General features: G+C 48.6%; 6 protein-coding genes across 6 annotated transcripts; 4 read left to right on the forward strand and 2 right to left on the reverse strand.

Moving 5' to 3' along the window:
- Window positions 1-59: 59 nt before the first annotated feature.
- BT62DRAFT_465399 (uncharacterized protein) lies at window positions 60-1,012 on the forward strand. The gene is made up of 2 exons (XM_043181020.1): window positions 60-193; window positions 253-1,012. Exon 2 carries the CDS (start codon window positions 436-438, stop codon window positions 904-906), a length of 471 nt encoding a protein of 156 aa, XP_043035322.1. The 5' UTR covers window positions 60-193; window positions 253-435; the 3' UTR covers window positions 907-1,012.
- Window positions 1,013-2,428: 1,416 nt separating this feature from the next.
- On the reverse strand, window positions 2,429-5,573 carry BT62DRAFT_923048 (uncharacterized protein; the record flags this gene model as incomplete). The annotated part of the gene is made up of 12 exons (XM_043184470.1): window positions 2,429-2,748; window positions 2,806-2,887; window positions 2,944-2,998; window positions 3,056-3,118; window positions 3,197-3,274; window positions 3,330-3,521; window positions 3,578-3,742; window positions 4,248-4,573; window positions 4,629-4,675; window positions 4,902-5,079; window positions 5,190-5,388; window positions 5,512-5,573. 12 exons carry the CDS (start codon window positions 5,571-5,573, stop codon window positions 2,429-2,431), a joined length of 1,767 nt encoding a protein of 588 aa, XP_043035323.1.
- A 1,874-nt stretch (window positions 5,574-7,447) lies between these two features.
- Window positions 7,448-8,398, forward strand: BT62DRAFT_907256 (uncharacterized protein; the record flags this gene model as incomplete). The annotated part of the gene is made up of 4 exons (XM_043183660.1): window positions 7,448-7,867; window positions 7,920-8,049; window positions 8,109-8,221; window positions 8,273-8,398. The coding sequence occupies 4 exons, from the start codon at window positions 7,448-7,450 to the stop codon at window positions 8,396-8,398; spliced, it is 789 nt and encodes a 262-aa protein (XP_043035324.1).
- Window positions 8,399-12,029: 3,631 nt separating this feature from the next.
- On the reverse strand, window positions 12,030-12,696 carry BT62DRAFT_465491 (uncharacterized protein). Its single transcript, XM_043181021.1, has 3 exons — window positions 12,343-12,696; window positions 12,266-12,286; window positions 12,030-12,197 (listed from the first exon to the last, which is right to left on the reverse strand). The coding sequence occupies exons 1-3, from the start codon at window positions 12,544-12,546 to the stop codon at window positions 12,144-12,146; spliced, it is 279 nt and encodes a 92-aa protein (XP_043035325.1). The 5' UTR covers window positions 12,547-12,696; the 3' UTR covers window positions 12,030-12,143.
- A 338-nt stretch (window positions 12,697-13,034) lies between these two features.
- On the forward strand, window positions 13,035-13,632 carry BT62DRAFT_465827 (uncharacterized protein). The gene is made up of 2 exons (XM_043181023.1): window positions 13,035-13,085; window positions 13,153-13,632. Exon 2 carries the CDS (start codon window positions 13,185-13,187, stop codon window positions 13,497-13,499), a length of 315 nt encoding a protein of 104 aa, XP_043035326.1. The 5' UTR covers window positions 13,035-13,085; window positions 13,153-13,184; the 3' UTR covers window positions 13,500-13,632.
- A 1,238-nt stretch (window positions 13,633-14,870) lies between these two features.
- Window positions 14,871-15,656, forward strand: BT62DRAFT_923051 (uncharacterized protein; the record flags this gene model as incomplete). The annotated part of the gene is made up of 4 exons (XM_043184471.1): window positions 14,871-14,976; window positions 15,170-15,198; window positions 15,254-15,385; window positions 15,450-15,656. The coding sequence occupies 4 exons, from the start codon at window positions 14,871-14,873 to the stop codon at window positions 15,654-15,656; spliced, it is 474 nt and encodes a 157-aa protein (XP_043035327.1).
- Window positions 15,657-16,995: the final 1,339 nt, after the last annotated feature.

Below are 16,995 nucleotides of genomic sequence, written 5' to 3' on the forward strand. Positions count from 1 at the left end.
AGAACATGTACGTCAGATGTCATCTGCTGCCGGAGCACTGCGCTAACCAGGCTGTGTAGATGATACAGTGTGTATCTTCGCCTGCATGTTCCTTTTTGGGACGTCCGGTCGAGCTGTGCTCTAGGCGGACACTGCTTACAAAATCACATTAGTACGCGTCAACAACGAAATTCAGTGCTATTTAAAGCTTCGAGTCAGTAAACTCTTTCTTCATTCCCCCCGCTTTCCTGACCTACCATGCCCGTCAAACAGGTGCGATTCGCCCTCGATCAAACCCACAAGGTGCCCTCAACACCTTCTCCTGCCAAAACCTCGTCGACATTGCCCTCGTCGAGAGGGTCCTCGTCGCGACAAGAGTCGCGTCTTCCAGGGCCGACTCCTTACACACTTCCCAGACCCAAAGTTCGGGTCATTCCACAAGTGCATTCACTACTCATGGTCGCGAAGCCCCCTGCAATCAACTACGACCTCACGAATCACCCCTCCACCATAACCACGCCCTATTCCACCCTTTCTTTCAGACCCAATTCACTCTCTGAGCCCGCCATCTCCCCTCCCATTTCCCACCTAACGCTCACATCCCCCCACCTCCCTTGGCGAATCTCTGTCCGTCCATTGCTCAACGGCGCCTATGTCACCGTCTCTGATGTTCTTCACGCGATGTACAATGGGCTCCGGGAGAACATCTCTCCCGCCGAGTTCTACGGATTGCCCTCGAAGACGGAGATTCGGAGGGTAACGGACGCGTATGAACAGCGATACCGGCGCATAAAGAGCCGGAGCGGGTCGTATGAGGAGAAGAAGGCTGGTGTTAAGCGGGTCGACTTTTTCATGGGGCGGACGAGATTTGCTGGGCTTTCGCCTAGCTCCAAAGGCCCTGATGTCTGGGTTATGAACATCCTGTGATTGGGATGTCGCCCTCGAACATTTTCGTTTTTACATTCCTCCAAAAGCTCACGCATCGGATACCGTACTTTATTTTTCTCCCAGTCATTGCGCAATAGTTAATTTATACCGACAATTGTTTATGCATCACTTTGTAGCACAGTCATCGTCTCTCTGCCTTGTCTCATGACCTACGTACTTACGTTGCTTCCATTATGCCAACTATATGATTTATGACCTTCCGATTGGCTGTATCTGCCATGGACCCTGCAGATCTTCGGCGTCCAGGTCCAAGGATCCTTGTCTTCGCACATCAAATGACTGCATGGCTGTACCGATTGGCCCGGTGCATCGGGACACAAACTAATGGGAGTAGCAAGATGAAACAAACAAAAGCGGAAGGCCGTGCGCTACAGTCATGTCAAACTCGGATCTCGAACGTCATCACTTGTGTTCGCCCGAGTTCATATCGGATTCCAAAACTCAGTGTAATTTGTAACCTGGCCAACTGCTATTGGGACCAAGACGAATAGCGAAAGAGCAGTGGAGGTGAACCACAGACACCCTCTGTGGAAATAGAGAGGCAAAGGAGTTTGTTCGTGTTGACCTTCCTTAGTTCCGACGTACATTTTGGTGTTGCTCGAGCATCCTTCTCCAGAGCCTGGAGGCCTTCATTACCTGCCTATACACTCTCGACGTCCTGCGGCTAGAAGAACTAGATGGATCTTGGAGCAACGAATCATTCTAGTTACGCTCAAGAACACGGAGCGCAGGGGATGGTAGCACCGAAAAGCAAAGCATAAATGACGCTATTGTTTCAGAGCCCATCAACTTTCACGAGGGCCAACGATGCCGAAAGTATGAGGAAGTCCGCAGCACGGCTACATCATATGCAGAGGAGAGAACAGGATACTATCTGTAAAGCGAGATGAGCTTCGGATCAACAAACAGTGCAGATATCAATCCCACCCTTCAGAAAAGTCTCTGTTATCCTAACCCGATTTCTTCGGCAACTCTTCATTCAGCCTCCGAATGACTGCAAGCTGATACGCGGCAAGGTCAGGAAGCGACAGAGCTTGCTGCTGCATGAACGCTAACGTCTGAAAGAAAGACAGGTCCCAGAGCTACACTGAGACACAACTATCGCCCACCAAAGACGCACATGGAGACTGATACATGTCAACCCAATATTGGTGGCATCGAAGAGACGAGCATGGCAACGTAATATCAGTTTATCCGGTATTATCGGACACAGAAGTCTCTCCCCGTCATGTAAGGTCTCGACGTTGGCCAAAATTTAAACGCGTACGGGGACGACTGCTATCCAAGCAGCGACGGAGAGAATCAAGGATATTAACGAAGGTCGGCACCGAAAAGCACAGCACTGGTGTCACCGATCTTGATATATGACTTTCGAAGGACCCGGATTTACGCAGCACCGCAATAAAATTTCTGTGGCTCCGCAGCGATCACATAGAACATATTTTGTCTATCAAAGGACGTCAGCATCAATCAACGCAAACTGTATCCACCGATCTCACCCTTAGGCAAACAACAGCCTCCGCTTCCTCTCCGCCAGCTCTTCATTCATCTTCCCATCCAGTTCCGTCCTCAAAGACACCCAGTCTGGCTCGTCAACATCCGCGAGATACGTACCCTCCGTGGCACATCGATCCGCCTCCTCATTCCCTTCGACACCCGTGTGCCCGGGAACATACTCCAGAGCGACCTTCCGTCCGAGCCGTTGCACCCTCTCACGGAGCTTTGCGAGGTAGCGAATGATCGGCGCGTTCTCGATGGGTTTTTTGCGATGGCTTCCCACGAACCCGTTCACCTGCCAGGCGGGAAGCCACGTCTCCAAGCCTAGACCATGGACGAACATGAGTGCAACGAAAAAACAGAAATAGGATGAAACCGTACAGTTGATGGAGTACTTTGAGTCAGTTTTGATGGTGAGCGGGGTCGCCATATTCATCGTTTGCTCATGAACGCGTACGAGCGCCTATCGAAGGGGAAGTTGAGAACCGAGTGGAGCAAATAGATATGTCCTTTACTGACTATTAGTTCCGCTCGGTTATTGGACTGTCTCCCAGGACATCGTTCCGAGATGTTGCTACGAAACGGTCTGCGATCAGAGTCATGTTGATACATAGAATGATAGCCTACTCACCGCGAATCACCATGGCTCCACCAAACACCTACACCCGCAATAGCACCGATCTTGCCATTCCCTCTGCAGGCGCCATCACAATAGACGGTCACAGCGTCGCTAGCTGGCCTGATCCTTAAAAGCGGACCCAGCCCAACGTACTGCTCTGCCTCCCTCCTCGTTGGGAACTTCTTGTACTTGCATCCCGAGAATCGCGTTATCTGTCGTTGGCACTCCGTCCTGCGTGCATAAAATCAGGGCTGCGTTCTCTTTTGAACGTATCATTAGGTCGTACCATGTCGTGTAGATACCCTTATTCCTCCCGACTTTCACAGCGTAGTATCCAGCTGGCTTCTTCGCAAAGGCACTGCGAGTAGCGACTGCGGTCTCATGCGAAGATCCGATGTAGTCTTCTGCATCCTGTTTGGCCACGAACTTTTTGTACTTGCTGCCAGGGAATCCATCAGTCTGGATTTGACATTCAGTCCTGTGAAAAGAGCAGGATAAGCTGAGAAATTGGGGCAAAGCGGGTATTGAGCAGACCATGATGAGTATATACCCTTGATTCTCCCAATTTTGACGGCGTAGAACCATGATTTCACCTTGCTCATCAAAGAAGGTGGTTGGTGTAGTGGTAGGAGGTAAGGAACCGGAATAGACGGACCGGGAAGGTTGGAATCAGCCACGTGCTTCGTCTCGATTCGCCCGCTTGACCATAACCAATGGTTTATTATGTAAATTAAACCAAGTATTTGAATCTCAATGCATATTCTGGATTTATCTCCACCACTGCTACAGTGATCTGTGTTGGAAAGAAAACCAAGGGATAATATTGTTTTTTTTTTCAAGAAAGGCAGGCGTCTCAAGCCCAAGAGCTGCTTTCGCACTCTCGGCAGTCATGCACAGCACTGGAATTCTTCCAACTGTATCCTAATAAGGTTCTTACACCCTCTCGTGACCGGAATACTACGTTTTACAATCCCGCCTAAGCAACCATTGGGCCATCCATATCATCTATGCTAATCTCAACAGTCTTCTGAAGGTAAGGCATGCGCTATTTCCGCCATAGTACATGCTCAAGGTAGATTATATACAGGTTATCCCAAATAGGTATCACCTCATCTTTGCCCCGGCACTCCGAATCAGCCCTCTACAGCATCACCCTGATACTATGGTCTGGCATGGTGCCAACTTCTTTACCCTTCAAAAATACCAATGAAACACCACCCAATCGAGGAGAATAACAATGAAGGCATCAATATCACTTAACGTGTTTTCTGTATAGATTACTACTCGAATGTGCTCCTGACCCCTCGGTACAGTGGAGAAGGGAATCACTCGGGTGAGTACCCCTTTGAAATTGAGATATTCCACTAGCTTCAGCGACAGACTCGTGAGCAAAGGGAATATTGGCGAGACAAGGGGGTCGTTGCTTCTGTCAGCTGCGCACATGGCCAGGACGGATTCTGGAACGCCTTCCAAAGCTAGCCGGAGTTCGGCGGCAAGGTACTGGCTACACTCATAAACTTCTTTCCGAAGCTATAAAGTGGTTGGTTAGCAATTTATTCAAAAACGTTGGGACGAGGGCTTTCACTCTATCACCTTCAGGGCCAGAAATGAACTCGAACGCGCTTTTTATCGCTATAAGGTGGAGATGGGGCATCGACGTCATGTATAACAGAGGTCGAGCATAATTGACAAGGTACTTCCGAAAAAAGGGGCACGTAAGAATGTCGGCTAATGATACAGTTCGGGTCACTTCAAACAATAGAAGGAGACTAAAAGTTTACTGCCCGTCAAATTTGGCTTTCTGAACGTGTGAAGGACTGTGTCGATTTCGCCCCACCACCCTAGATGTGCCACATACCCCCACCCATGGGGCCATACAGCCCGGTTGTATGTACCTCATCCACGACCACATGTCTATATGCCTTCGGTTTATAGCAATGGAGAATATCAACGGTCTGCGGCAAGGGAGAGAAATCCCCATCCATGCCATACAAGCTCTCTACTGCAATGAAGACAGTCGATTTCCCGGCAAAAATCTGTGGTACGTCTTCAAGAGCTCAGCTAAACAATTCTCAAAGAACATGAGGGAGTTGTGGGAAAAGGGATACACGTTACGTGTCCACGCCGCTGTGATCCCATCCCTCACTGATGCTTGGATGAGCTCGTCAAAGACAATGACGTCCTCGGCCTGGGGCACATATTCAAATAACGCGACACTGGAAGTAAACGAGAGGGCGGAGGGTGTATTAAAGTGGGATTGGAGATACATCTCCGTTTCGACGTGATTTGGGCTGTTTCCGTTGAGCAGGCGGGAACTAGTAGAGCAGAGAAGGCTCTTGGATAGGCTGAGCGCAATGAAGACATCCTTGTTCAGCTGGGGGGTGGTGGTGGTGATGGAAAGTTAATCATTGGAGAAGAAGTCGAGAACGTTGGTGGATATCGCAGGGCGAAGAAGATCGAGCACTGACTTGTCAATTTTGGCCCGTTTGTGGAGATTCCTTTGCAGTGAGATTTTGAGTGCGGTATCCATGAAGAGCGAATGGTGAGGTAGGGCATACTAACGTACTAATTATACTACAACCTCATCTTTTCTTAGGTCCGCCAACTGTAGAAAGGCAACGCTCACAATAACTATAGCAGGTAGCCGAACGGTGTTCAGCATAGTTATAGATCATGTGTTAATTTATTGGGGTGTGAATAACTTCACTGTGATGAATTTCGAGACGATAAGATGCTCTCGGCTCGTACATATCCGAACTGCTCCATGGTTATGCAGTTCTATGTTTGGATTGTTACCTCACGTCCAGATAACTCATCTGCATCGCACGTGTTCCATAAACATACGAGTATCAGGGTTTCATCGAACGCGTTTCGTGGCAAGTTTCTTTTTCATTCACAGCGTTCTGAATAATGGATGGAGTGAGGTCGGTACAGAGACTAACACCTCAGTTGTGAAAATTTATGTCTATGCAGAGCACGAAGTCATTGAAAGAGGAGAACTAACGATTCATGAATGATGTTAGGTTTAGGTGCTTAGGTTGAGCACATCATTGACATTTTATGAGATTGACTGATTCCAACCAGGTACCTCCTTCGCTTGCTTCCTCCGTTTGTGATTACAAAGGTTATTGGCGAACATTGAATTGGGCGAAGTCAGCTTAGCTTTTTGGTTTTACTTTCGAATGGCCATTTTTACGCGTGACGTATTTGCATCCCCTAACGCCCATGATCTTTATTATTTGCAGGAACGAACTGAAGTCTGAGTGGCATGTTTGGATTCGAGGTGGGCCCGGTCAGCTCTCAGTTACAGTGATCAGAATGATCGAGAGTTCCTCTCGGTAATCGCGGGAGGACCCCGAATATCCCGACCGATGTCTGCCCAAATTTCGGTTTTTTGGCATTCCGGATCCACACCTGTCCTCAGACCTCCAAAAATCACGTTTGAGTGCCACGGCAGGGATACAGACTGTATTTTGCCGCTTTTTAATAATTTATACCTTCAAATACATGTCGACATTGTAGGATAAATAGCCGACATGAACTACCGTGCAATATACCTGGACAAGGAGACAAGGAATCACCCAGTGTGCCGCCCGAATGGTGACTTTTGTTGCTGAGTAAGGGAAAGATGGGGGCTCAGGGATGATGGCAGTAGCGATATGGGCGCCTCTTTCAAAACTTCCGAGCGAAGTAGCATTGAAACTGGGCCCTGCTTGTATAAGCGCAGACCGAGATGTCCTTTGATATCTCCTTCGGGCCTCGAGAAGGACTCTTCCATGTGTGGTTTACTGAGCATGTTCAGATCGTTGGAGAGGTCAGATTATTGATTTATTGCAGTATTGGATAATTGGGTAATCAGATCTCGTGCGAGTGGGTCCAAGTTTCGAGAGCTTTGCCGATAGTATGGAGGCCGTGTCTCCTGTTCTTGAACAGAGCTGTATATCCTGGTCATGGAATTCAATCAGGTGCATAACAACGGTGATATGCCTGCGCATGGGTCTCGTCCTTTGGTCTAGGCCAATGAGAGTGGATCACCGTGCATATCATCGACCATAAACACTGCCGTTTGGCGTAGGAAGGATCTCGTAGTGCTTTTCACCAGACATGGAATATGGTGCTCCCTGAAGAGCGCGATGTTCGCGTTTGAGCCCGACAGTGGGGTCGGAGCGTACTTCACGTATCGACATGGGTGGATTAAAAATGCGATGATGAGACGGAGTTCAACTCTAGGGAGAAAATCAAACTCCGATGCTGGGCGAGGACGAACTAGACCGAGTGTGGGAAGCGGGCCGCTTTCCAAATCAGGATTACACAGCCGTCTGCCATTTGTTCGTCTACCCATCCCTGCAGGATGCACATTCTCTTAACATACCAGTTTGTGTTCCATCTCTACTTGTTCCCAGTATGTCTTCACCCCCAGAGACTACCTTTGGCACAGATGCCACCGTACGGATAGCAACTGGAGATGATGTCGAAACAGCTACTACCGTATTGACGCGTGCTTTTTGTAACGATCCAGCCATGAATTGGTTGGAATGCGTCAAGAGGGAAAACAAAGTAACAGACTGTAACTCCACAAGTCCCCCAATCTTACAGACCATGGAGCGTCTTCGGCGTTTTCAGCGCTGCATTGTCAAGATTACTATGCTTGTTGGGGGCGTCGTGACGCTCGCCGTAGTACCATCGAGCGACGAGAAAGGAGAGCGCGTCGTTGCCGTATCCCTTTGGTTGAAACCGGGGCAAACCTATGATCTGCCTCTGAGAAAGGCGCTCAAGGCTGGAGCCTGGCCCGTTGCGATGGGTTGGGGGATACGCGGTCTTAAAGTAGGTCAACTTTCTGATTGATTCAGAGTCCCAATTAAATTCGGTTCCACAGCGCCTCTTTGTGGATTTTACGCCTCAAGTGGAGAAAACATTGTTAAGAGCGTACAAAGCACGGAACCTTGATCGTCTGGATTCATGGCACTTGTTCGAAGTCGCTGTAGATCCAGATTGGCAGGGGAAAGGTTTGACCAGTTTTTTTTTCCCTTTATAGGAGCCTTCAAAGCTGACAAGCATATTTAAGGCATGTCTTCTCTTCTCATGAAAGACGGATTTTCTCGCGCTTCGCCAAAATCTGTACATCTCGAGGCGACGACCGCGAAGAGTAGAGACATATACGTTTCTTTCGGATTTAAGGTAGAATTCATCCCACTTTTGTTCGCGCATGTCTACTTACCTCATGCTCAGATCGACGAGGAATACTTATTTGGAAAAGGCCAGGTCGATTCTGATGGACTGGCAACTAAAGGTGCGGAAGCTACTGGCTACCCGGAATGGGTGATGACAAAGGTATGTTTGACATTGAGTTCATAACTGTTCTGGCTCAGATGCCATTATTTTCAAGTGGGAAACGTAGGAACATGTGCGTTCCAGTTCGCTCCAGCGCTTCGTCCTATCTGTCTGTCGTATTGCATCATTCTCCACTGATCGTATAACAGTATACAACTTTTGTGAGTGCCTATTATAGACTTGACTACATAGAAATGAGCCGACTCTGAGAATGTTTCCAACCGGCTAAGTTTCGGTGATTTTCGGTTTCACCATCGCTGTGCCCGACTGAGTGTCGTACTTATCCTTATCTTACTAATTCATCCAGGGAATCATCACTGATCCTGAATTTTCTGCTAACGATGTTCGCGGTGTGAACTTCAATAAGACCGATGATTATTTAGCAGAGGATGTACAGTTTCATAGTCGTTATGCAGCTTCGCTGTTCTCTAATTAAACGCACGTGTCAACCGCACCGCGTCAATTACATGATTGACAAAGTAGGCCTGTTGATCAAAATAATTCTTTAAATCTCCTTTTGGCATCACAGCTGGTTTCCACATCTCGGTTCTCTTACTCCATTTTGGTCCTCGAAGCCCTGAAAGGCCTCGGTCTCTTACATTCTCATGGCCTCTATTCACGCATCTCAGGCAAGAAGTCTCACTCGGCACCAGAATCCGCAACACCCAAAGCTCGCCAACTCGAGGTCGTAGTCCAGCTGCAGGCAAGAAACGTATCCGCTCTACTAAAGATGATAGTGACGAAGAGAGGGATGATGATAATCAAGGGGAAGATAGCAATAATCAGTATGTTTACTCAAAGGTTTCTGTCATCCTCAGCTAGAGAGACTGATCTGTCCTATAACATTGGACTGGGATGACGAAAGGTTTGTGCTCATCTTCTAGAATACCACATACTCATGGTTCTCTCAAGCGTTCATAGAGAACTGTTATCAGGTGACATCGAGATCACTACAGGTGACTGGCCCCATTTCTTCTTTACAAACTAAGGTAGTCAAAAATGTCGAGTCCATTACGATTTCTTCCATCCTTCTAGGAGAGGCGACTCAACAAGCCACTAAATGATTATTTTTTAAAAAGCCAGTACTGTATCCGGTGGTCTGAGCAGGGTAAAGCGAGAGCGCCGCTTAACAATAAAAATTACATGCTACATCAGGAAGAAGCAGCTTGGATCAGGTGAAGCACCACATCATTGTTTGATGGAACCAAATCTATTCAACATCGCATCCAGATGGAGCGTGCTTTCCTAACTCTGTCTCTCCCCCCAACATGCACATTGATATTGACTTTACTGGGTGAGCTTGAGTTCTTGGCTTTCGACTTATGTGGTCTATTCTTGCATGCCCATGGATGACTTGATGGATATGAAACATCTACGGCCGTCCACTGCCCACCGCAAGGACCTTTTGATTGGGAGGTTCGAGCTTCAGGATCAGGTTCCGGATGTGAAGACCATGCTTGGTATATAAATATAAACCAGGACTGTACACTGAGCAAAAGGATTGATATGCCTGTTCCAAATTAGGTGCACATAGTTTATAGGGCCCATCCAACCCCAAAAATTCCATCATGATCAACCTCTGTCTTGTTAGTGCACATAACCCATCTGTGATGAACAATTGACCAATACCTAATCTTCTGCAGCATAAATATCCAGTCTTAACCCACAAGGCTCACTCGTATCGGCATCCGGTGCATATCAAACCTCTCTGTGAGCCCTGCTGATACTCATCTCCATCTTTTTTACAAGGTCAGGAGGTGCCCAGACGTACAAGTTACCCCAATGAGAAGCGTCAGAATGTTCATCGGTCTAGATGGGTTTCATCTCGGACCAACTTAAAAAGAGATCTGCAGCTGGGCATGAACGTTTCAGTTCGATTGCCATTATCTTTTTTTTTTGTTAGCTCATGGTTCAATATTGCCAACTTTTGGAGAAAAAGTATATGTATGGAAAGCGGAGAATAGAGAAAGTTCATGGAATGGACTCCTGCTCCACGTCGTTTGTGTATATATTTAAGCATCTTGGGTGTTCCGAAATAGAGTGTGCATTTCAAGTGCTAGTGTCTAGCAAGTAGCACGAATAAACCATGGGGTTCTGGTTTAGGGAGGCTTGAGACTCGTGCATGCCAATTAGTGATATGTGGGGGGGGGATATGATCGTCGCTGAAGACCGACGACCACTGTATCGGTCACCACGGCTGATAATTCCACCCAATATTTCTGACAGAAGACCCCCTGAACAAAACTGCCACCCGTCCAGATGTCACGAGAGGTCCCAAGACCGGCGTTACATGTTCCATACAATAAAAAATAAAAACTTCACTTTCTGTTGAGGAATGAGATACGATTGTTCCTACCCAGTTTCCAGCTAAAATACTATGTGACTTTAAATAAATAAGAGGTCGGCGAGAAGCTCGCCGTATACTTATGGAACACAATATCAGCCCGATCATGTCTGAATCATCAGTTTCAAAAGAGGGATCACACCAGAACCAGAGCAACCTGTGTAACAAACACCACATTGAATCGACTGTTAGAATCCAGATCTAAAGAATGGATAACTCCATCTCGACACGTCGGTGCGTTAACAGACTGAGGAAAAGAGCTGGGGTAAGGGGCTGTGCTACTTAAATAGCGAGAGAACAAAGGAGAGTCCTCGGTGTTTGCCGAGAACAATAACCAGGCGCCAACATCGACGATGAAAAAAAAAAATTGTGGAGGCCATCCTCCTGGAAACACGGCTTTACCACTTAAAGGGAACCCCGAATGCATTTGTAGTGGTCAAAAGCCTGTGTCAAAGTTGCATACATACCATTTTCCGCGGGGGGTTTTTTTTTCCGCTCAGAAATAGCCCGCTTACTAGGAGTAGTAGCACGAAACTACAAATATCTACGTGAAAATCTCGTCTAAGAGGGATTCTTAGTCTGTAAAGAGACATAACACTCTGTGGCGATCCGGCAAGATGAGAGCGGGCTCTTTCTTGATAAAACACAAATTCAGAAGAAAGACGGGTGTGCGGGTAATGTAATGATTAATGACCCTTCAAAAAAAAGATCGCCGTCTGGTCCGAGTTCGGGAAGTAGGTACTTTCGTCGGAACCCCTCGCAGGAGGAGGGACAAAGTAAACTCACGCATCCGTCTGCCATCAATACACACAGCCCAACCTTGCGATAATTCAGAAAAAGGTAGTAGTGCGACGATCACTGCAAAGGCAAAGTTCAGATCGAACACACTCACTCTTCAGGGCAACCTCAGCGGGAGTGTTGGATTCTCAGGTAGTTGGAAGTCCTCCCCCCCCCCCCCGAATTTGGAGGCGCTACGCCAGCCTGAGTGTGATATATTTGATGAGAGGGTAGGGGGAGCCTAGGAGCCGACAATGTGCGAGCTAGACAGATGATGTCGCTCACTCGAGCGAATGGAGAAAAGCAACGGTACAAGGGGGCCATTAGGTTTGTAGACCCAACCAGACCGAAGACGGCCGTCAAGAATGAGTCTCCGCCGGCTGAGAGAAACGGCCAAGCTGAGCTGAGCATCGCGTCTCTCGGCCCCCCGGGGCCAGTGTCTTCCGCTCCAATTATATCTGAAGAACATAAACCAGACAGTGAGGACATACATTCCCTCTGCTAATAGCTAACTTCGCCTTCAAACAGCAATCTGCCGTTCGCTTTTCGTCATCAACCATCGGTGCAGGTGATGATGAAGGATGGCGCGCGCGCCATCCTTATGAGTTCATTTCTGAACGATATGACACTTTGTCTTTGCACGTCGTCTCACCTCATCTCCATTAAGCAAGTGAGGCGACTGCAGATGGTATGACACGACAACTGTTTTCAAGAGATTATTCGGCGCTATTCAGGTCGAGGTCGAGTCTGCATGGTGATGGAACCCGTACCGGTCCATCTGGTCGGTACGCCTATAGACAATGGGCCAAAGTGGGAAAACAAAAAAGAAGAGCCATGTCAAGCTCACCTCCCGCAGGAGCTCGAAATCTACATTAATGCTCCTGTGGACTGTGCATAGAAATGACAGACAGGCAATGATACCACCAGACGACCAACATTTCTGACAGTCGTGAGATGACACCTGAGGAGTCGGCCTATTTTCGGTTTCCAGCCTCCCCCCCCCTCTCTCTCTTTCTGATATCGAGCGTGCGCCACTTCCCGTAGAGGTCATTCGACGTTAATCCGAATCACAAGGCACCCGAAGTATATGCGCGGCCGTACTTGAGTTAGCATCATGCAAAATCCCTCAGCTAGCAATCATCGCGGTGAACACGCCAAGGCTCACTGTAACTACAGGCGTTCTAGTCCAAGCTATATCCACGGTACTACCCCATATATCGCGATTTCATGCTCCCAGTCCAGATTACCGGAAGACGGCTCGGGCTGGGGCTGTAAGATGGAGCAGCCAGCCCAGCCGTGAGGGCCCGACTCTCTTATCAGGAAAAAAAAGACCCGGAATCCGCACCTGTAGCTATATAGGCCAAATTCCATGATTGAAGGCGTTTCGAGAACAGCAAAAAAAAAAAAAATTTTTTTTAAATAAAAAAAGACGTGATGGTGGTGGTTTCAGTTTTGAAGAAAGGAACCCGGCCCGTGATCCGAACAATGCAATGCAGGGTCGTAGTAACATTGCACCGTTTTTAACCTATCCTCTTGCCATCTCGACTCCAGCTCTGGGCTACAGCTGCATACCCGATGCCCTTTATCAAAGTGCTCTTAGTCGCATGTAATTCCTTTTTTTTTTCGTCACATTGAAAACTTTGTTTTTTTTTTCCAGCCTTTCCCAATCGCGACTATTGCCACAATTCCATGAAGATAATTCCCGTGGGTGCCTTGTTCCCATCGTATGTGGGTGCTTTCCTTAATTTAGTTTCTTCAAACCGCCATGTTTCTCATGCATCACATCCCCTCACGTGTTGTAACTACCGGTTTCATTCACGTCTTCACTTAACGTCATTGTTAGGTCGGAAATTCCTAGGAACTATATCTGCTGAGTGTCGACGGACTAGCTGGGCCTTGTCGAACCCGTGTAACATAGACATGTGGATGGTGGGTTTGCAAAAATTCCAGTCATGGGGTTTTGTGTACACCGAGTTGACGACCAAACATTCTGGGCGTCAGTAAGATTCTCCTTAACTGGGCGTTCTCGCCATCCGCCGGAGAGTACTACAAGGAACGATGGTCAGAGTTACTTGTTGGGAAACTGTTCATCTGCCACCATAATACATAATATTGGTATATAAGCTCAGCATACGCAGTAAGTAGCATTGCCGCCAGATTATCGAACACGCTGCCATTCTTACGTCCATGCAAGGAAACTAATGCAGCTGTTGCGGCGCAATACACTGGCCCGCAGAAACCCATCTACTATTAGTATACACCATGTGATGATCTTCGCACTCCGACTATTAGCACTAACCATGCTGCATCATGTTCTTTACCCAACGTTCGAGCGGGCCATGGTCCACGCACGTGAAGCCTCCCTGCCCTTCGTTCGTACTCTGCACAAAGGAGTCGTAGTACAAATAAGGCATTAAATTGGTGTAAATGACGTTGCGTTACAAGCCAAGCCGTAGGTGGGGAACAAGATGTCAACGACTCATCCATCAATCGCGCGAGTTGGCAGAACACAAACGAAACGCCATCCGGAGACTGAAGCGTGAAAACTAGGCGCCTCACGCCATAGCTCGCCAGAGGGATGCGATGTAGCGAGTCCACAATGACTATTATTTTTCTCATTCATGACCCCAGAGATGCAGATCAAGCCACGAGCGCCGAGAGAAACCCAGTCCAATCGAAGAAAAACACCCCCCAAAACTGAAACATCACGCGCACCCCATCAGTTGCACACCACTCGTCTCAGTTCTGACTGGTCAAGGAACAGATCACTGCATGCCTGCCGCAACCGACCGGCAGCACGTTCGACCCGCAGAACACACGTTCAAAGACGATCCCCGAAGGAAGAGAAGCCGAGAGCTCAGGAAAAAAGGGGGGAGAAAAATTAAAATAAAAAAAACCAGATCCTCCGCCAAAAGTTACGGGTCGCGGAACGTCAGTTGGGAAAACTCTTTCTCCATCGTTAAAAAAAAAAAAAATAATCCTCGTCCGAGGCGCTCTTGTGATCACCCAGAACGGACGAAAAATTTCGCGGGCGGATCCACTTTTCCCACCGAAAGGAGCCCGATTGTCTGAGGGAACATAACAGTCGCAGTCACGGCGTCTGAGATGGATCTAGAGTGACCATATGACCGTCCTAAATGTGGCCTTATGACGGCAAATTATTGCGAAGTCTGAGCGTTACAGAAATTCAAAAGGCCGTCACGCCTGATTGCCCACGTTTAGCGCCATCGCACCAACACTGACTCTTGAGAGTTTATTTCTTCCCTTCCTTCATTCCTCTATCACCGCCGTCCGCGTCCTTATAAACCCAGCATCCCAAGGAAGAATCTGATGAACCGACCACGCTCAGAGGCCTCGCGCGACAGAGAAAGAGGCATGTCTGCATTCGGCGCCAAGATCAACCGAGCCCTTAGCGGCGAGAGCGACAAGAACAGACCCAGAAACAGAGAATCGTTCGCCAGCACACTCGTAGAGCCCCCTAGTGAGTCCCAGAATTCATTTTCCCGCACGAGATGGTGGCGGTAAGAGCCAGAGATAAGGCCCCGGAGCCTTATCTCTGCCCCCACGGGCATCCTTATCGCTTGCCTCTTTGCCCTTATCGCAGCTCTTATCGCAAAACGCCATCTCGTGATTTTCCTCTATTTCACGCACGTATGCTAACAGGGCTGTCGCAGGTGGCCCCACGACGGGTCGCAAGCCGCTGGTACGTGTCATTTTGCCCGTCCTGTGGGCTGGCGCAGACTCCTTTCCCTTGGCAGGCCTCATTCGGCCGCGGCGGTCTAGGAAACATCCGACCTCAACCCTCACCGCCCCTCCCACATTCTCCTCCAGACGAATCAGAGCCGCGAGGCAGAGATCGCACCGTCAACCCTCACATCCAACACCAAAAGGTGATTTGCTCCCCCCCCCCTTTCCTCTCACGCGTTCGGGGCTCACGCTCACTATTTGCGACAGCTCGTCTCCACCGGTCGTGGAGGTGCAGGGAATTTCCGCACAGCGTCAAACTCACCGCACGACGACATAAACATAATCAGGAAGCAGTCGAAAAGCAGCGACGGGGAATCACGGTCATCCGGCCGCGGGGGCTTGGGGAACATTACTCGTATTAGCGGAGCTCGTGAGCCCAGCATGACCACCGCCAAAATCTCTCCCCCCCGCTAATCGATAGGTAGGAGCAATTCCCGTCATATCACTTTCCCATGGCTGATTATTTTCGTTTCTCCAGTTAGGTAACCATATTGTAATATAGAAAAAATCCATGTACTACGACGACCGGTTAATTTATCTAGGACAACTCTTTTGCTCTCCACACCGCAAGAGGGGCGAATAATGCCTGGAGAAAGTCCTAAGAGTATACTCATCGACATGCCATGCTGCATCATTGTCCTGGGAGACACATGCCAGTGGCAGTATGTCATGAGGGTTGCGGTTGGAAATGCACTCTTCCTGCGGAATTCCGCGAAACAGGTGTTTCCGGCTCACAACGTTGAACTCGCCTGGGTCGACTTATTAGTAGTACACGGAGAAATCTTGGATGCATATGACAAGCCTAGCCGACAGGAAAACACAATCGTTGCATCTCTTTTTCCACATCTTAAAAGACAACCAGGTAGATAGTTCCCCACACCATGAGGTGAACAAGTCAGATGATGGACATTTATCGAAATGGACGTTAACGAACCAGTCCGAGCGTGCTACTTAGGTGAGTTATTTATCGACATATCCCGGAGGACCGGACCGGGACGTATTTGAATTTCTCCAGGCTCATGACTACGCAAAAACTTCTCTTTCGCTCGCACTCGCATCCGTCACGCCGCCTGCTGTTGCACATCGTCCGTCGAAAAAATGATGAGGAGGAGGAAGGTCCCCATTTCGCTGGGAGAAGAAGCAGGTGCATCGTTTCCCAGTCACTCACCACCCGCAAGGATGAAACTCCGTCGAGAAGTAAATGTAATGTTGGTGAGCTCGCTTGATCCTAGACGTCGCCACCACTAAAGACCACGTCAGCGTCCTACCTAGAAAGCGGTTGGAGCAGAGGACACGGCCCCTGTCGTGGACATTACATGGGGTCCTCAAATGGCCTTCTTATGCTGGAGAATTACCCACCGCCTACCAGAACATCCGAGAAACATCAGCTTTCAGGCAATAATCTTGGATTGAGAGACAGGGCAGAGTAGATGGAGGTGTGTCACAACGTCTCGCTGCCGTGGAATATTATTTTTTCATCACATCGGAGAAGGTATCGCTAACGGAGAAAACCCGCGGTGCGAGAGGCTGTCCATCCTTCTTGTTTTCAAGTCCTATGGAACAGAGCAAAATCGCACGCAGCGGAAACGAAGGGAGCGGTTCCGGTACACAGCAGCAGTTTGGCCAGCAACATCATGGGAGCAGAGGAAAAATCGTTTAGGTGCGCGCGATCCAGCGAGCGACTATCGTCGAAATAACTGAAGACTATATATAAAGGTAATTACGGCAAGTTCGAAACGACCACCGGCCGACC

This window comes from Guyanagaster necrorhizus (assembly GCF_019112545.1).
Source record: "Guyanagaster necrorhizus MCA 3950 unplaced genomic scaffold BT62scaffold_34, whole genome shotgun sequence".
Taxonomy (NCBI): domain Eukaryota; kingdom Fungi; phylum Basidiomycota; class Agaricomycetes; order Agaricales; family Physalacriaceae; genus Guyanagaster; species Guyanagaster necrorhizus.

Excerpts from the sequence above, each read along its gene's own strand:
- BT62DRAFT_465399 (XM_043181020.1), top strand. The coding sequence starts at position 436 with ATGGTCGCGAAGCCCCCTGCAATCAACTACGACCTCACGAATCACCCC.
- BT62DRAFT_465491 (XM_043181021.1), bottom strand. The coding sequence starts at position 12,546 with ATGACCTCTACGGGAAGTGGCGCACGCTCGATATCAGAAAGAGAGAGA. Across the intron at positions 12,287-12,342 it reads ATTTCGAGCTCCTGCGGGAG|GCGTACCGACCAGATGGACC; the intron begins GTGAGCTTGACA and ends CATTGTCTATAG. Across the intron at positions 12,198-12,265 it reads CGTACCGACCAGATGGACCG|TTGTCGTGTCATACCATCTG; the intron begins GTACGGGTTCCA and ends TCTTGAAAACAG.
- BT62DRAFT_465827 (XM_043181023.1), top strand. The coding sequence starts at position 13,185 with ATGAAGATAATTCCCGTGGGTGCCTTGTTCCCATCGTATGTGGGTGCT.